Source organism: Zosterops lateralis, assembly GCF_965231275.1.
Source record: "Zosterops lateralis genome assembly, chromosome: 2".
Taxonomy (NCBI): Eukaryota; Metazoa; Chordata; class Aves; order Passeriformes; family Zosteropidae; genus Zosterops; species Zosterops lateralis.
The window spans coordinates 24,638,169-24,655,509 of record NC_139763.1 but is presented as its reverse complement, the minus strand read 5'-3'; the positions used below and the strand labels follow the sequence as shown (position 1 = coordinate 24,655,509).

The following is a 17,341-nucleotide window of genomic DNA, read 5'->3' as shown; positions in this document are numbered from 1 at the left end:
AGATAAGCTTTTTGTCTTACAGCGCTCAGATACCAAGACATTAAACAGCTCGTAGAAAAGACTCATAATGTGTCAAGGCATTGTAGGATTCTGTTCAGCTGTAAAATTAAAACCAGGAGATAAAGTAAAATACTTGATATGACAAAGTACTGATGCTCACAGTGCCCTTTGCTAAGCATGTGTTCATGTGTGTTCACAAGCAATATATCATATTGTCCATGCAGAAAAATACAGATTTAATCTTGTTCAGGAATAATAGCAAGATTCAAAAGAAATGAGGCACAATTCATTTTCTCTCTTCCACTGGATCATTCTGTCACATTTGTGTAAAATTAATTCTCAGATTCCACTAAAAAATCTGACCCCTGTGCTGATTTCTTGCGTGCGCAGAAGCTAACTTGTGCATATTGCTCCTCTTTCTTCCCTCCAAAACAGACAAGAAAATATGAAAACATCCAAGGTCTCTCAGAATGGTATCACACTCGCAGACTTCCTTGAAGTATTGATTCAGCCAGAAAATTAAGTGTGAATTCCAAATTATTTGGATTTATTTTCCCCCTTACATGCTACTTTGAGCCTCCTGTGTGTTTTTTTGTCTCAATGCAATATCATGCTCTCTTTCTTTTACTTCTGACCCATTTTCTCTTTTCTTTTTCTCTCAGTACTGCTTTTTCTGGGATAGTTTAAGGCTCATTATGCTTGGATCAATAACATGGCATATTTAGTCTTAGGAAAAATTGCTGAGCATGAAACTTAAAGGAATGGGCAATATCTCCCAATTCATGACACATTCAATTGAAAAAAACTTGATAGTGGAAGAAAAGATAATTTTTCTACCTGTATTCTGACACAAAATTTCACCAAATATGAACATATTAGAGGTCTTTAAAACTGCATGGACGCATCTGTATCAGTTGTAATTATCTCAGAATATAAAGCTAGATATATCACTTTTGTTCACAAAAAATTGTCTGTCAATCTCTGTTAAATATAAAAAAAGTAGGTCTTTTCAGTGAGGAAGTATTTTTAATAGCTGTATTTTCCAGTTTAACTGCACTTCTTATTTCCTAAAATAGCTACTGCAAGTGTCTGAGTAAAGAAATGAACCTAATCCATTCTAGACTTTGACCTACATCCATACACTGCTGATGAAAAGAAGCCTAAATTACAAGGGTCATAATTGGTTCATACCAGAGCTTTATTCTAACACAGAGCCTGCTGCATTCAGTGTGATTTCTCCCTCAACTGCCAGCCTAGACACATCACCTGAACATAAATGATTAACACTAGAAATTAAGACTTTCATGTTTGATTACCTGTCACAATTTACTGGTAATTCTTTCTCTACCCTTTGGGTCTGATTCATGTTTCCATTATACTCATGTAAATACAGAGAAGCTTTACCAAGTTAAAGGAGTAAAAATCAGTGAAAAATTGTGGTGAGAATAAAATTAAGGCCCCTTGTTTTAAATTTGGGGATCTCTGAAGGCAACAATGAAGGGTAAGATTGCTTTATAATTCAATTATGTTAGACCCATTTAATTGATATCAGGCTATAAAAATGGGTCTCAAAATCTGTCAAACTATATTGATACTTTATACATGAAATTCTTATTTTTGAGTGCCAATAAATCCTGATATACTTAAAAGCCCCATCCTTTAAAAAATTTCATAAATCACCAATAAAATTTTCATATATCACCAATGACCTCTATAAAAAGCCACTAAATGTAGTAATAGCACAATCTAAAGAAATCAGCAGTTTTAAAATCTGAGCTTTTCATATTCAGGTTCTCAACATATGAAGACATACTAGTCTCAGAATGAACTCAATTTGTGTCATCTACAGTCATACTATCATCAAAGTTTTATATAAATCCATATTATGAAACACTGGCAATTTCAATCCATGATAGCTAGATAACAGTCCCACAAGATACCAAAAATGCAAGTGTCTTTATGGATTTAGTTCAATTACTATTAAAGCAAGGAGAGTTAAGCAGTTGCAAGAAGACTTTTCTGTTTTGGCAGGGCTACGCATTTTAATGTTGTAAGGATGCAAATAGTAACCTGACTGGAACAGTTCTTTGGCCAATGTAAATCAAAGGATCTCCACTGACTTCAAAAGAATGTGTGGATTTACATTACTTGGAGAGCTGTCTATTTGTTCATGCTTTTAGATTAAATGTCATTACTATTATTAGGAAAAAGGTCAAACTAAGTGTCTTTGTTATAGAACAAAAATCTAAACAACCATGCAAGACTAAAACACATGTTAATGAAAAGTGTCCTCTTTACCACTCACAGTTTACCTTTCAGAACTAGGCACCTGAAATATTGGTCTTAACAAATCTTTTGAATGCTTCTTCAGAGAATAGGGAAAAAATTATTTAATTATGAAGAAGTTTACTTATTATTCTGGTTGTGATTTTAATGTAGATGCCTTGCGGCTGCTTCCATGTAGAATTTTTGAGTGTTGAACATTTTTGAGCTCTTATGATAAATTTGTATGAATGGAATGGCATTAAAATACTTACGTAGCAAGTATAAAAAGTTTAAAAATTAAATTAGACATCTGAAGTTCATGGTCAGTTCTGGTAAGTTTCACAAAATCTTGGTTGTACTGTTATCTAATCACTGTGTGCCCACATTCCTACTGACAAGTTCCAATAGTGGAGGTATTCAAACCACTTAACTTTAGTAAATAAACTGATTCTAAGTAGAAGGCCTTGTGATGAAAGAAGAACCTACAGGGAGTTATTCAGAGTATTTGGATTAGGAACTTAAGCACTACTCAAATAGTCCTTTCCATAATGGCCACATTTCTATCACTGGGCAGGAACAAATTTGCTTGTGTCAAAACAAACTCAAGACTTCCATCAGCTTCATTTCCAAACGAGGAGCCAAAAAGTAGATCGGTCTCTATTTATACCACTGTCAGACTATCAAAAAAAAACCCCAAACAAGCTATTCCTTTTAAACATATATCTAACATGCTTGCTCTCAGTTTTACATAGTTGTGGGGACAATGTGAAATTGAAATCTTGGAAAGGAACGGGTAAGAAGCCTATTTAAAGAACTGATTACACTATTCCTGTGAACACTGCATGCATGTGAACAAAAAAATATTAACCTGATTTTACAGTCATGCTGAAAGACATTTAGCATGTTCTGGGATTTTTGTAGGAAAAAAAATGACTATTAACAGAAAAAGTGGGGGGTTTGTTTTTGATTTTTTTTTACCAGATTCATGCTGGTAACCCAGGTACGTACATATATGGCAGAGTAGCTACAGGGAACCTGTTCTGTTCTGGAATCACCTCTGTATGCAAAGCGAAGCCAGCTAAAATGGCATTTATGCTGAGGGACCTTAATCACTCCTTCTACATTAGATGCTTACAAGGAAGAAGAAATTAAGGAGGCAGAAGGCTCCTAAATTTAGGTAGTCCACATCCTGCATGTTGTGATGTAAGTACATGTTTCATACACTAGATATGGCATTGAGATTCTAAGTTGTCCTCTGAAAATTTATCACTTGGCAATGAAATCCCATTTGTAGCCAGGAGTTGGCGAAGCCATGTAAAATTTTGCTTTGTTAACTTTTTTCCATTAACTTTATGTAAATGATATTCAAACAACTTACCCTCCCAGCATAATGCATAACAGTGAAGGTGGAGCCCAGATCCTTTGGGGCAAGGTTACCGTTTCCATCTTTTGTGGAGGAATAGACTGTGTTTGTATCTGATGTATCCAGGTAAGACTGAATGCGTTTAGAAAGACTCTGTTCCACTGACCAAATGGATTGGCTTTCTTCATCCAGCATTGACAAAAAGCCTGATGGTTTCTGAAACAAAAAATAGATTTATCTTATTTTATACAGGAGCAATAGAATTTCAGTTGTTCCTTGCAGAGTAACACAGCTTGTAATTTAGTAAACAGAAACATATATCTCCTCAAAAAAAAAGGAATAATAAAAAAGTTTAAAATATTTTGGTAAGTGTTCAAGGCTGGTTCTTCTATAAGAATGGGACAGTATTTCAGTTGCCAAAAATGATCAATATTGACGTTCTATTAGAAACTCATTGTGTTACTTGCTTCTTAAAAGCTGTCCAGGAACTATCTTCAGGCACTAAAGAAACTGTCAAGGTCACAACAGAGCCCCATCAGTCCTATGCCACGGAACCCAGATTAGACACATGAACTGGTACAGGCAGGGAGGTTCTGCTGCATCTTCCTCAGCCCTGTTCTGTTAGTAAGCTCTGTGAGCCATGAGCTGTGCCCTCTTTGACTCATAACCTTGTCTGAAGATACATAAATTGGAAAGTGCAAGGAAAAGTTTGTATTAGACTAACATGCTGTCCTAGAGTGACTTTATAATGCTTATATCCCTGATTGTCTGTTCTGTGTGTGCTGTATATTGAGTTCTGTGCCTTGAAGACTAGTTCTAAGAGTGAAGCAAGGAAAAAAGAAGCATGCAGGTTTTTTTTGAGAAAACAGCATTTACTCCTCTCAGTTCCTTCTCTGGTATGCTCGGCTGAGGCTTGGACAGACTGCAGCACAGAGATCTGCTTTGCCCTTAGTTAGTTTAAGCTACCTAGGGCAGAGAAGTTCCCTAGACTAATTTTTTTCCTTAGGACTGTTTAACCTGCTCTAGACTGAAAAACCCAGCAGAGCACTGGGAGCTGGCACCTGCGCCCACCGCAGGGACTGATAAGAGACTGGGAGAGCTGAGCTACACCCACAGCAAGGACTTCCTCAATTTGCCATCTCACTCCAGAACAAAACATTTTATGGTTTCATCCTATTCATTCTTTAAGCTTGTGAGCACTTTGTTTGTTAAATAAATAGCTTTTTCCACTTTTCTCCAAAGAAGTCTGTTTCCCAGACCAGCTGGGGGAGGGGTCATTTGGGTTTGCTCCCCCGAGGGACCCTATTTCAGGGGTTCTTTCAGAAGTTTACCCTAAACTAGGACACATGCACAGACTGTGTATAAATATACATGGCGTAAAATGGATCTGGAAACTACCTGAAAGAAAAAATCCAAGACTGCAGTATGGTTACCAGGAGAATACACTGTTTCCATGGCAACTCCCTCTTGTACACATTCTGCTTGCTCTTGTAGGAAAAGCACTTCATTGATGTACTGGTGTATCTTCTCATTGGTCATGTTGACACACAGCTATTGTAAAATGAAGAAAAAATGAGTATTAGATGTTTATTGGATAATTTATCGGTGCAGTTTTACTGCATGTCTAATATCAAATTTGAAGAAATGTCAATCCAAAATATGGTATCTCTTGGTAGACCAGAGATTTAGGAAGAACCGGGAGAAATTTAGATTTTAACAACTATTACTATTAAATTGGGAATACACAAATTTCTGCCTTCACAGTTCATTGTGAATTCCACTTAAGAGTTATCAGATATCAGCATTATCGAATAATGTGGAAATTTACACTAATTCCATTGAATGAAGAAGGGGGTAACTCTACATATAAATTAATGTATTTAATATTCTTCTGCATTTTATATTCAGGAAGATTTTACAAATACAATGTGCTTTTAGGAAAAAACAAACAAACAAACAAACAACAACAAAAAAACGAACAACAAACCCTACACATTTGTTCAAGATCGTGAGTTTGTAGTTAGTCCAGTGCTAACAAAGACAAAACTCTGTTTCTACATATAAAGCCACTGAAGTCTATAGCAGTTTCTAAAGAGCTCATTGTGTTTTAGATGTAAAACATCTAGGGACATTTTACTAGATGGTGCTCTCCATTTTATAAATATTCTAAGGGAAGGTTGGGAAGAAAATGGTGCTCCATAGAAAAGTTCAATGTTTGGAGAGAAAAATAGTGTAGAAGCTTCTAAAATATTTTATTTGATTGATTTACAGGATGTAAACCTAAACAGATTCACAGAAATCTGATTTCAATTAAAAACAGGTGGAAATTGTATCAGCTTATTTGTGTGCTTTTGTATTTTATTCAAAGCTTATCAGCTAAAATAAGTAAAAATTTAATAACCTTGTGGAATAAATGTTTTAAATGGTGGGGTTTTTTACATTAAAGTGGAAATCTTAGTTGAAATTTGAAAACCTCCTCCTATGCTACATTAACTGTGACTAAGAAATCAAGAAAACAGTAACTCCTAAAAGGGTGTAAAAACATTTCATATGAGGAATGATACAAGGAATGCCTGCATGCATTTTCTTTTCGGTCTAAACTAGTCGCATATTTGTGTTGGCCAGCCATTAACTATATCTTCTATGAATAAAGTGTGTAAAAGCAATTCTACCACCAAGTCATATTAAAAGGTATGAAATATTTAGATCAACCCTAAAATTACATGGCTTACCATCCAGATGAGGGAAGAGAACCCAAGTAATGTGTAAGTTTTGCCTGAATTTTCCATTAACACCTCCTTGTTAGCATAGCCAACTTGTATTTGCTATACAATAAAATGGACTAGTGCGAAAAACAGTGAGAAGAAATGAGACAAAGCTCATTTTCCAACTGATGTCTATTAACTGTCTTTACTAATGCATGACAGTTCAGACAAAAGACAGGCTCAAATAAAATCAATATTTCTTTAAAGTGGGATTTGTAAACATTCAGATTGTTACTTTATGTTATTAAAAATGGACGTATACAACTGACTTCCAGTATTTACTTATTTTATGGAAAAGACAGTTCTTTTGCCTGTGTGGCAGGCAAAATGTGCTTTACTGATCACTTCTGGAATTCTAATTATGAAATCTTTCCAGAAGCTTATTAACATTATTTTATAAGGCAGAAAAGTTTACACTTCTCAGAACATGGTAAAGCCTTTAAATGATGCATGCTGTATATATTTTATTTGCAGATGGCTTATTTAGAGAATCAGGTCATTCAACTTTACAAAGGTGTATTTTACAATAAGAAAAACTGTCAAAATCCCTATAAACTCAATCTTACCTTTTATCATGAGCCAATCTCCTAAAATGCATTAAAAAAAAGCATTGAGAGCCTGACTGCAGCAAAATTATTGAAGTACACAATTTGAGAAGAAGGAAAGATTGTCTTAGACATGCCTTACGCAGATTTGATATAGAGCATTGGTTTTATGTAGCAAAAATAAAAGGAATAGTATTTTGGTTAAAACATTCATAAATAGCATGCTTAGATCGTAAAGAAAGAAACTAATTTTTAAATTCTACCGACCAGTGTATTATGGCATACACTTGGGTGCTTCTTAGCAACATAAGTGACATTGCAACCCGGACTGGCAGACTTGCCACAATGCCACTAAGGTATGGCAGAGCAGAGCAGAAAGCAGCTCAAGCACTTGTACAAACTGCAAACTGCTCCAAAGCTGCACTCTAGAACAGTGGCTGAGAGAACAGCTCTGCAGAACGAGAACCAGGACACCAGCCAGGGACTGCTGGAAAGCAGCACATTCTGATCGGATCATTCTCCATTTCAGTGCTTTATAAAACCTGCTGGGAAAAGGTAATAAAATGAAGGTTTCAAATTAAAAGCTTGGCACAGGTTGACATAATGGTTAAAGCAGCTGAAATGTAGAAATGGGATGAATATGAACTAAACTAGCTTTGCAAACCCAAATTCTTTTGTTTCACGTCTTGTAATTATTATATAGAACAATTATGTACTTTCTGTCCAAAGATTTGAAAAGTCCATAGAACCACATTTTTTAAACATATGGTTAACTGTACTTATGTAAATTAGATGGAAATATAACAGTAATAATAATAATAATAATAATAATAATAATAATAATAAATCCTGACCAAACTCAAATAGATTTTACCTAAAACAAATATTTGGGGAACACCTTTAAGAATTATATTTGCTTTACCTAGCAGCATTAGTCAACATTACCTATGGTACTTTCTGTAATTAAATATTGTTAAACTGTTCTTGATACGCATCTCATGGGCTCCATATATCTTCTAAGTCTTTCTCTTTCGACCAGTCTTTTTTTACATTAACTCACTATCACATCTAAGTGAAAATAAAGATAACACATATTTGTCTGTCTTCTCTAAGAAGTTGTTTTAGAATTTCTTTAGAAGAAAAAAATATAAGTTCAAGTATAAAAAACCCCCAAACAAAAAAAAAAAAAAAAAAAAAAAAAAAAAAAAAAAAAAACCAACAAAAAACAACCAAACAAACAAACAAAAAAAAACCCCCAACAAAACCCAAAAAACCCCAAAAGCAAACAAATAAACCAAAACCACACCCAAAAAACCCCATAACTTGCAGCACCATCCAAATTGTAGATTTTGGAAAATAATATAGTGGCATTTGGTATAAACAGTAAGTATTCATCACACAAGATAGCATTAGCTTGATCTCTCTTCTTTTACCACATTTGACCAGTTAGTATCACTAAGTACATTCCAAATTAAAATTTCGGTAGAATACCAAGATTGTACTGTGCTCTGAAGACAGAAAAGCACCCATGACTAACAAAATTTTCCTGCTTTTCACTCTATTCAATTTTAAGGCTCTCATGCCTATTTGAAAAAGGCATTACCAAAGAAGGAAATTTGTGGAAAGCAAACTTGATGACTGTCAATCAGTGAGGGAAAGATGGATGCAAAGACCCTTTGGAAAGCTCATTTACAACCTTTGCTCATGCAGAAGGATTAACTCTCCCAAGGAATGTGTATTCAGAGCATGGAGTAAAGCTTACAGCTGTCATTTCCACACATCTATCAGGCCCTAATTTATGGGTCGAGATGATGAAGTTACAATGTCAAATTTAACCTGCAAGGAAGTGCCCTAGTACTTCTCAAAAATGTAATTTCTAAGATAATGAAACACAGAATCAATTTTTTTCTGAGGTTGGACTCAGAAAATATTTTTAAACCTAAGCTTGACACTTACTTATTTTTCAGAATTATCCGGAGTGCTGTTCCCCTTTGTATCTGCTACCCAAAAAATTTAACACCCTTTTCTTTATGTATAGTACCCATCAGCATATTTCTAATCAATTGATAACAAAACCAGAACCATTATATTTCTCCCTTTGTCTTTTGGGGCTAATAGGATCTAACACAGATTTCTTGTTCTCCATGCAGCTCCAACATAAATTCAGACATAGTCCTTCTACCTCTGCCAGAAGATCTTTAATTCAATGGGACTCTGTGTCATCCTGATCTGTGTTCCTCAAATAATGTAAAAGAGAGGCTGGTGCTATATTAAAACTTTGCTACAGGTAGATGTCACCTGAGAAGCCTTCTGCAAAGGAGGGTCTGAAATGCCCCTCAAAAAAGAGACAATTTCAATACAAACTGGAATAGTCACCCACTGGTTTTTGTACATATGAAAGTATTAAATAAACAAGCTAACAAAAAAACATGGTAACAACAATTTTTCCTCGAAACAGTTTGGAATTGTTCTGAAACTGAAATAGTTCTAAATTATTTTTCACTCACAATGCTGGTCAGAAACTAAGTACTAAAGGATAAAGAAGGGTGATTCTGTGGAAAAGTAAAATGTCAATTAAATGTTGTTGTGCAGTATTTCACCAACCAAACACATACTGAATTGAGCTGGGAATCACAATTTGAGATTTTATTTTTTTTTTTGCTACAAAATGTGTACTGTAAAAAAATAATAATAATAACAAAATTTAATGTCAGGTACATGATAAACCACTTTTAAAGTCAAGTAACACTGTTTTTCCAGTGGCTGCCTGGAACAGGTAATAGTGCTCTGCATAAATGGAAAGAAATATGTGCACTGGGAAGAAGACCAAAGAGACTAAGAGGGGAGAGGGAGGAGTACACTCTGACAAAAGCCATAAAGAGTGTAAGATCCTCAAGAACTGGACTGAGAATGAAAGTAAAACACAGGATTGCCAGGCCCCTGAGGGAGGGAAGAGACCCTGCTCAGTTTTTCCTGGCATCTCCACCCACTCCTTGCTGATGGACCCAGTCCCAAGATGATGCCATGGCAGTGTCAGCTTCAAGCTCTTTCTCCAACTGCCTGTGACAGGGTCCCAGCTCTGCCTGGCTGTTTGCCATGTCAGGGTTCCTGATGGACGCTGTCACCAGCCCTGGCCCTGTCCACCATGCTCCAGGGATGCTGCCCACCAGGGAGGGCATGGACATCCTCTGAGTCCTCTTGTTGCCTGGCTCCCTGGTGCCAAGGATCAGCTGGCTCTTGCTGCTCCACAACAAGGTTAAAACCTTCCTGTGCATGGAGACTAGCAAAACTCTGACTTAAAAATACCACCTCATATTTCCTTGTTAAAGACTGAATTAACATATTTAGCACTTTCCATCATTCTATGGGGAGTAAGGAATACTTCAGCACTGGGAACTGCAGTGGAAGGTTCTGCATTAAGTCCCTACCTAGTAATAGAGCTCAGTGTGCATCAACAGCTGCCTATTCCACAGAGGAACACAGGACCCTCCATCTATGCTCTGCACAGGCAAAACCAAAGAGAGTCGATTTCTTGAAATGCTGTTTCAGTCTGTCTAAATGTAAAAACCTGTTTGTGACCTCCCACCTACTGGCACTGAGACTGCAATGACTGTAGAAAAGTTACGTCATGTAACTTTTTTCTATTCATATCCATCCATCTTCAGAATAGGCAACATAACCTTACATTTGGACAGCTAGAAGCAGTGCAATTTAATGTAAAATAATCTGTTATGGTTGTTTTGGCTAGGAAATGTTATATGACAAAAATGTAGTGTCAGCAGAGTTAATCATAGAAACAACTTGATGAGAAGTTAAAATCTACCACACCTAATAATAAACATAGGTGAAAATTCCAATACAGCTGAGTTCTATGACCTCTTCTGCTTCACCAGTGACTGAAGTGACCGAAGTAGAGTCCTGAGTAGGGCAGGCAGTGCTCTCTGCTCTCAGAGCCAGATGGCTCCTGTTTCAGGAGATGTGCTGTACAGAGCTGCCATGGAAGCTGTGCCTCTCCCAGAGCTATACTGCATCACATAGATAATGTGCATGTACTTTAATGAGTATGGAGTTGCATGGGAGTCGAGACACTTGATTGTTCCAGTGACCTGTAGTACTAATTTAGAAAGATCACTTATATTTCCTATAAAAAGAATAATAAAAACTTTAAGAGGCTTACAGATGTAAAATACCATGCAAGAGCTAAACATATAATTTAGCAAGAACTAAATATTTTCTTCAGTTTCTCATTTGAATTATATATCAGACAGAAGAGATAACTAGCATTGTCCATTTAACTTTATTGCATTATTGTTCTTTATGATGAATCTGCAACTACAGGCTTCCATTTCTGTAGAAAGACCTGACTTTCTGCAGGGAGAAGAAAAGCCACTCTTACTCCTCTAATGTCTGCTTCTTTTGCTATAATACAATTTTTGTAGAAACAGCTGGGGGAAAATGGTACAGGCAGCTATCAGTCCTGCTTATTGGTGGTTATATTTGTTGGTCATGAGTTTGTGGTCAAAACCAAACTATCACAAGTATGAAGGTTGTAGCATTCCTTGACTGTACCATTTGGAGTTGTGCTGTGAAGGAGTCATAAATGAGATCTAATCTCGTTTTAAATCCTACTAGAAGAGAAGCAGACATCTTCTAGTTTTAAAGGGGTACAGAATAAACTGTAAACTAATAGACTCCCTCTCAAACAGGGAAGCCTGAGAAAACATTGAATTAACACTGGAAACTGCCATTGATATTTTTGGTGGAGCACTTGTATTTCCTGAAATGACCACAAAATGAAGGCCATTTCTCTACAGAACAGGAAAGAGAATTTGTGCTCACTTCTAACCATGTTCCAGTGTGGTTGTATACAAAGCTCTTCTGGCACAGCAGGTATGAAGCTGCTCCAGGAAAATGCTGTTCCCAAGCTAATGATCACTGCTAGGAAGTGACTGTAAATTGCTATTAAGGTAAGCTAAAAGTGTGCTATAGTCATTTACCATAGCTCAGCTGATGAGCAGTAAAAGCAGTAACTCACTGAGTCCTGGTAATTCAGAAGCTTTCAGTCTTTATTGAGAAATGACTCCTTCAGACTGTGGCTTCTAAAAACATTGTTCCCTGCCTTTCAGCTCTTAAATTTCATGTCAAAAATCAAAACTCCCCTCACTATTGCTTATTCCATGCTTATTTACTTTTATTTTAGAATTACATGTCCCATTTTTGCGCTTATATCACACATATTCCGTACAACAAAGGCTTACCAATACTCACCAAGTACAAGGAAAATTGAACATTTAAAGTTTTTTAACTTCTAATGCCTTCTTGTTTACAATGGTCCATAAAAGTTTTCTCTCTACGAGCTGCCAGCCACATTGTTTTGCCTGCAGGATTTATCAGATTCTTGGTGTAGGCATAATTCCTCTTACTTTTCTAGTATTTTGACAGCTGTCTTCCTTTGCATTGCCCATGAGTTGTTCCTAGACCAATTCTTCATTTGACTTCAATATTCTAATGCCTTGTCATTCCGAAACATACATTGAAGTAAACAAGTAATTCTATCTGGTTTATACATTTCTGTTTGCCTGAACCATTTTCAAACACAGTTTATTAAAACTGACATGTGATTTACCATCTTATTGCTCTGTTAATTATGATATTATATTGTCTATCTACTGGCTTGATATAAAGCACCAGAAAGATTCACACAGCTACTTTGAATGTCCTCAGTTTTGGGTAATCAGGAGGTATTAATTTTTATTGAAAACAGTCATAATTTTTTTCCAAGAAAGCAGGAAAACAGATATCACATACGATGCCATATCATACACTAATTTGAAAACTAAAAAGGTTTGTTTTCCCTAAAACTACTTTTCTAATGACGTTCTAAAATATGCTAATCTAAGTGTGATTAAAAAATAATGTTTATGGCCCCACTACTGTCTGGTTGTAACACTTAATGCTAACATTCTGCAGTCACAGGCCTTGACACTGGGCATGATTGCAGACATGATGCAATGTTTTGCATGAGGACCCTATCTGGGCTAACAAGACTGTTTATTGTTAGGGTTAATGAGCCCAGGCAGAACTCTGAACCAGACTAGACTGCTAGAGAGCTTCAGCAATGAAGTTCAGGCTGTTTGGGGTAAGTCTGAATGATTAGTATGTACCACATGGAGATACAAACTGCTTCTCTTCACTGATACCACAACCTTCACTGATACGACAACTACACTTCAGGAATCAGATATGTTAATTACATTACGGAGTTCACGTAAAAAACCCCTCTCATTTCTGCTTTGTTTTTTCAGGAATGCAGTTAAATAGCTTCTGAAATAATGGCTCAGATTATTACTTAATATTATTCAACAAAATGCATTCAGTCCAGGTGGAGGGACAGTAAGTATCTCCTGAAATATATTTATTTAGAAAAAATAAAATAAAAATGCAAATTTGACTTTGAAATTATCATGTTTGTTACACAGAAATAATAAATTCCTTTTTACTCATTTTTCTTAGATCTCATATTTTCTCCTCAAGTATCCTTTGCAGTTATTAAGCAGACAATTACTTACCCCAGAAAAGAGAATTTATGGTATTTCATTATGTCTATTGCAGATCTTTTATGAGTTTCATGAGAAAAAAACAATACAGAACAGGGTCAAAGGAAAATAACCAGTAAGTCCCAAGATGAACCCCTCTCTTTTGAGAAGCATTTAAATTGCATAGAATACTTCATAATTATTAGTCAGGAGGCTTATGGATTTTTTAAATTTTTTTTTATTTTATATACTCAGTCTGTTAAAATGTTATTAATTTTTCACTTTATATTTCCCCCTGAAAGTGGGATTAACAATGAGTAAATGAGTAGGAATATTGGTGAACATCAATAGTCCTTCATCCAGCAAATGTTGAAGCAAGGTAGAACTACTTTGATTTTCTTCTGCTGCATTGCAGAATGAACAACTGAACAACTTAAATACTTCTTTGAGTATTTGTGTAGAGTCACTAGTGCTTTCTGAACTATGTAATTCACAAGAGCTCTGGTGTTCAGTGATTAATGTTGAAGGTAGGCAAACATCTTAAAGACAGTTTGATATTTAAAAGGATTTTAAAGCATTAAGTGACATAAATTTCAATTTATTTTCCATGGATGCAATTCAATTTTTTGAAAACTCGCATGTTGTAAAGTCACACAGAGGTGAATCTGCCAGTAATGGCACTTAGCATAATGCAGCATTTTTATTTTATTTTTTCTCCAAGGCATCTGAAGACCTTTTGATTTTTCTTTCAATTCAGTATATTGTCCTTCTACTCACTGATCTAGTTGTGGTATAAATACCACAAGTATGAAAACAACCAACACTATATCCATCAGATTGTCTTTCAGCTAATACTATCTCTCTTCAAATTCACAATAGATATTTACTATATTATTTTAAAATTGCCAACAACTGTACAAAACCCAGCATATAATTCATACACATATAGGTATAATGGGAAAAAATATTTGAAGATAATTTTTTCACCTTCATGTATATTTGTATTCTGATAAAAACTGGTTAATTAAAGAAATAACAGGTACAGTAAATTCAGCAAAGTATCCACACTTGCCTGTTCAAAAGTATTCTTTTGAAATTCTTCAAATCCAAAAATATCTAATACTCCAATTTCAAACACCTGGTCACTGGGGAGAAAAAAGATATTACAGATAGTAAGAATTCAAGCAAGTGAATAATACATCTGCTGTTTCTGACAGAAATATTTCTGTTCTAGGAAAAAAACAAGTTGTATTTCAAAAACACGTATGAAATACACAAGGAGACCATGTACAGGACAGAATCAAAATTCTACTTACAACCCATTATACTGAAAAGAAATAAAAAAGCAGGGTTTAAGATTGTTTTAGCAGCTAAAAACTAAATTTGTAAGAGAAGGAAAAACTCTTAACTTCCTAAAGTCCAGTTTCTAAGGATATAGGTACCCATTTTCTGACATCATGGATTATCATTTTGGGGAAGTTTCAAGAATGCCTGGTTGCACTCAGCTATCTTTCCTGTTTATATTTCTTTGGCAGCCAGAATTGCTTCTACAGAATGTGCTTCAAGGGAAACCTGTTAAGCACAAGTCCGCTCTGTGTCACCATCAAGGAGAATTTCTGGGCTCAGGCTGCTCAATAGGTTACATGCCCCAGGGGAGAGAACAGTCAGGAGTCAGTCCTGAAGAAGACAGATGTTTCTTCTCTGTATAAATAAGAGTAGTTGTTGACATTGCATTTAATTTGTTGTGTGTCACCGCATGCATTCAGGGAAGGGATTTCATTGTGGCCAGGTGGAAGGAGTGGAAGGATCAGGGTAGAGTAGACATTGGATTTGGACAGAAGAAATGGGAAAAGGACAGAAGTGTTACTATTCTGTACTTGGGTAAGAGTCATTGTAAGCCTGATCTGGAGAGGAAACTAAATTCACTGCAGTGAGCAAAAATAGTATTTTGGGACATTTTGTTGCCTACTTTGCGACAATATTGCAGGCTGCTTGTTCTGAGATCCTTCTATATTTGTTTTTCTCCATATTCCAAGTTTCCTCTATGTCTAAATCTCTGTGTATACCAGCGTATAGATGTAAGGGGAAAAAGGTGAACCACTGTCGAAGTACATGAATATAGTTCCATTGCAGTCATTGTAATCCCTACCATGTCATTAGAGGATCCAGCCCTCAAAACAACTTCCTATATAGCAAACAAACAAAGTAAAATCATTTGAAAAAAAAATGCAGACTACAAAGCAAGCTGGGAAAAACAATCCTCAGGGGCAAGCAGAGCCTTTTTCAGAAATCATGCCCAAGAAGTTTGTCTTCATTTCAAAAGCACACCAGTTCAATGCACTACTGATTGTCACAGGACTAGCTGTGTGCGTAAATGTCAGACACAGATTGTTACATAATAAATCTAGTCCAGAATGGCTTTGTTGGGCAGGAGAGGTTATCGGGAGGTCGATTAGCCTCCAAGGGAACTTCTACAAGAAAAAGCATAAAGCTATATCACCAGCTCTATCTCTAGCAATGAATGCAATTTAAATTGGGTTTCAAATGTAAGCCTCATTCACAACTGCTCCTGATTAGAGATGCGGGGGTGTACATTCCTTGTCAGAACAAGTTTTCAACAAAATCTGTCCATTTATAGAAAGAAAAATTAAATGTTTAAAAACAAACTACCTCAGAGAAACAAATATTGAAAATCCAGAATTATTATATTATTTAAATGTTTTGGAAAAACAAAAGAAAAGCTTGAAATTTCAGAATACTTGATAGGTTTCCTTTCCTTTCCTTTCCTTTCCTTTCCTTTCCTTTCCTTTCCTTTCCTTTCCTTTCCTTTCCTTTCCTTTCCTTTCCTTTCCTTTCCTTTCCTTTCCTTTCCTTTCCTTTCCTTTCCTTTCCTTTCCTTTCCTTTCCTTTCCTTTCCTTTCCTTTCCTTTCCTTTCCTTTCCTTTCCTTTCCTTTCCTTTCCTTTCCTTTCCTTTCCTTTCCTTTCCTTTCCTTTCCTTTCCTTTCCTTTCCTTTCCTCTCATTTATATGTAGCCTTCCTTATAGGAAGGCAAAACACGAACTGCTGTGTAACATTGTACAACTGCTGAAATATTGCATTACATTTCATAATTTTTAAGAACTACTTAATACAGACAAAACAGCTTATCCCTTCTCTGTCTGATCCAATTAATAATTTGAGACTGGATTGTTTACATCCCAGTTGAGTCCATGACTGTTATTTTGTCAAATTAGTCTCTCTTACTTCCCCTCAAGGAATATATAAGCATTTGCATTAGGAAAAGACCAATACGAACTGGCTTAATGAATTATTAAAAGTCAGGCAAAACAGGAACCTAGCTTCCAAAACTCTGGGTAAAAGCCTTAGCAGCCAGCTTACTGCCCACCTCAAATAACATTCCTTATCAAAAGTGTGATATTGTGACAAATATACCAGCTTGCAAGTATACTGGAGATGTATTTGTTGAGGAAAAAAACAAACATACAGTCTCAATGTTTTTGTGAACTCCTCTTGATAATTTTGGTCTAGCAGTATTAGGAGATGCACACACCACATTAAAAGACTGGAGGTTTTACATAATTAATATCTTGCCTGCAGGGCAAGTATAACAGCACTAAGCTCTGTATCCTCTGCAACAGTGACATTTTACTATTATATTGTGCTATTCATATGCAAAATCTCTACAACCATGATAGTAATTTTTTGTATTAAATTATTGCTCAGATTTTGAAAACTTAATAACAACTTAAAACACAACATCCAAATTAAAAGCATTGCTTTATATGTGGTTGCAAATTACTTTATTCTTTTAATCTTTCTTCTTGTCTTTCTCTTTCTCACATCACTTTCCTTGCTGGAAGGAGGGT

At 35.7% G+C, this 17,341-nt stretch overlaps 1 protein-coding gene across 1 annotated transcript in view; it reads right to left on the bottom strand.

The window, feature by feature from the left end:
* The window catches only part of MYO16 (myosin XVI), a gene marked incomplete at its 5' end in the record, with an annotated part of 289,157 nt that overhangs the window by 90,833 nt on the left and 180,983 nt on the right, over window positions 1-17,341 (bottom strand). Inside the window, 3 exon segments of the mRNA XM_083883531.1 lie at window positions 3,644-3,844; window positions 5,027-5,179; window positions 14,547-14,619. Coding sequence (XP_083739657.1) covers window positions 3,644-3,844; window positions 5,027-5,179; window positions 14,547-14,619 — 427 coding nt within the window.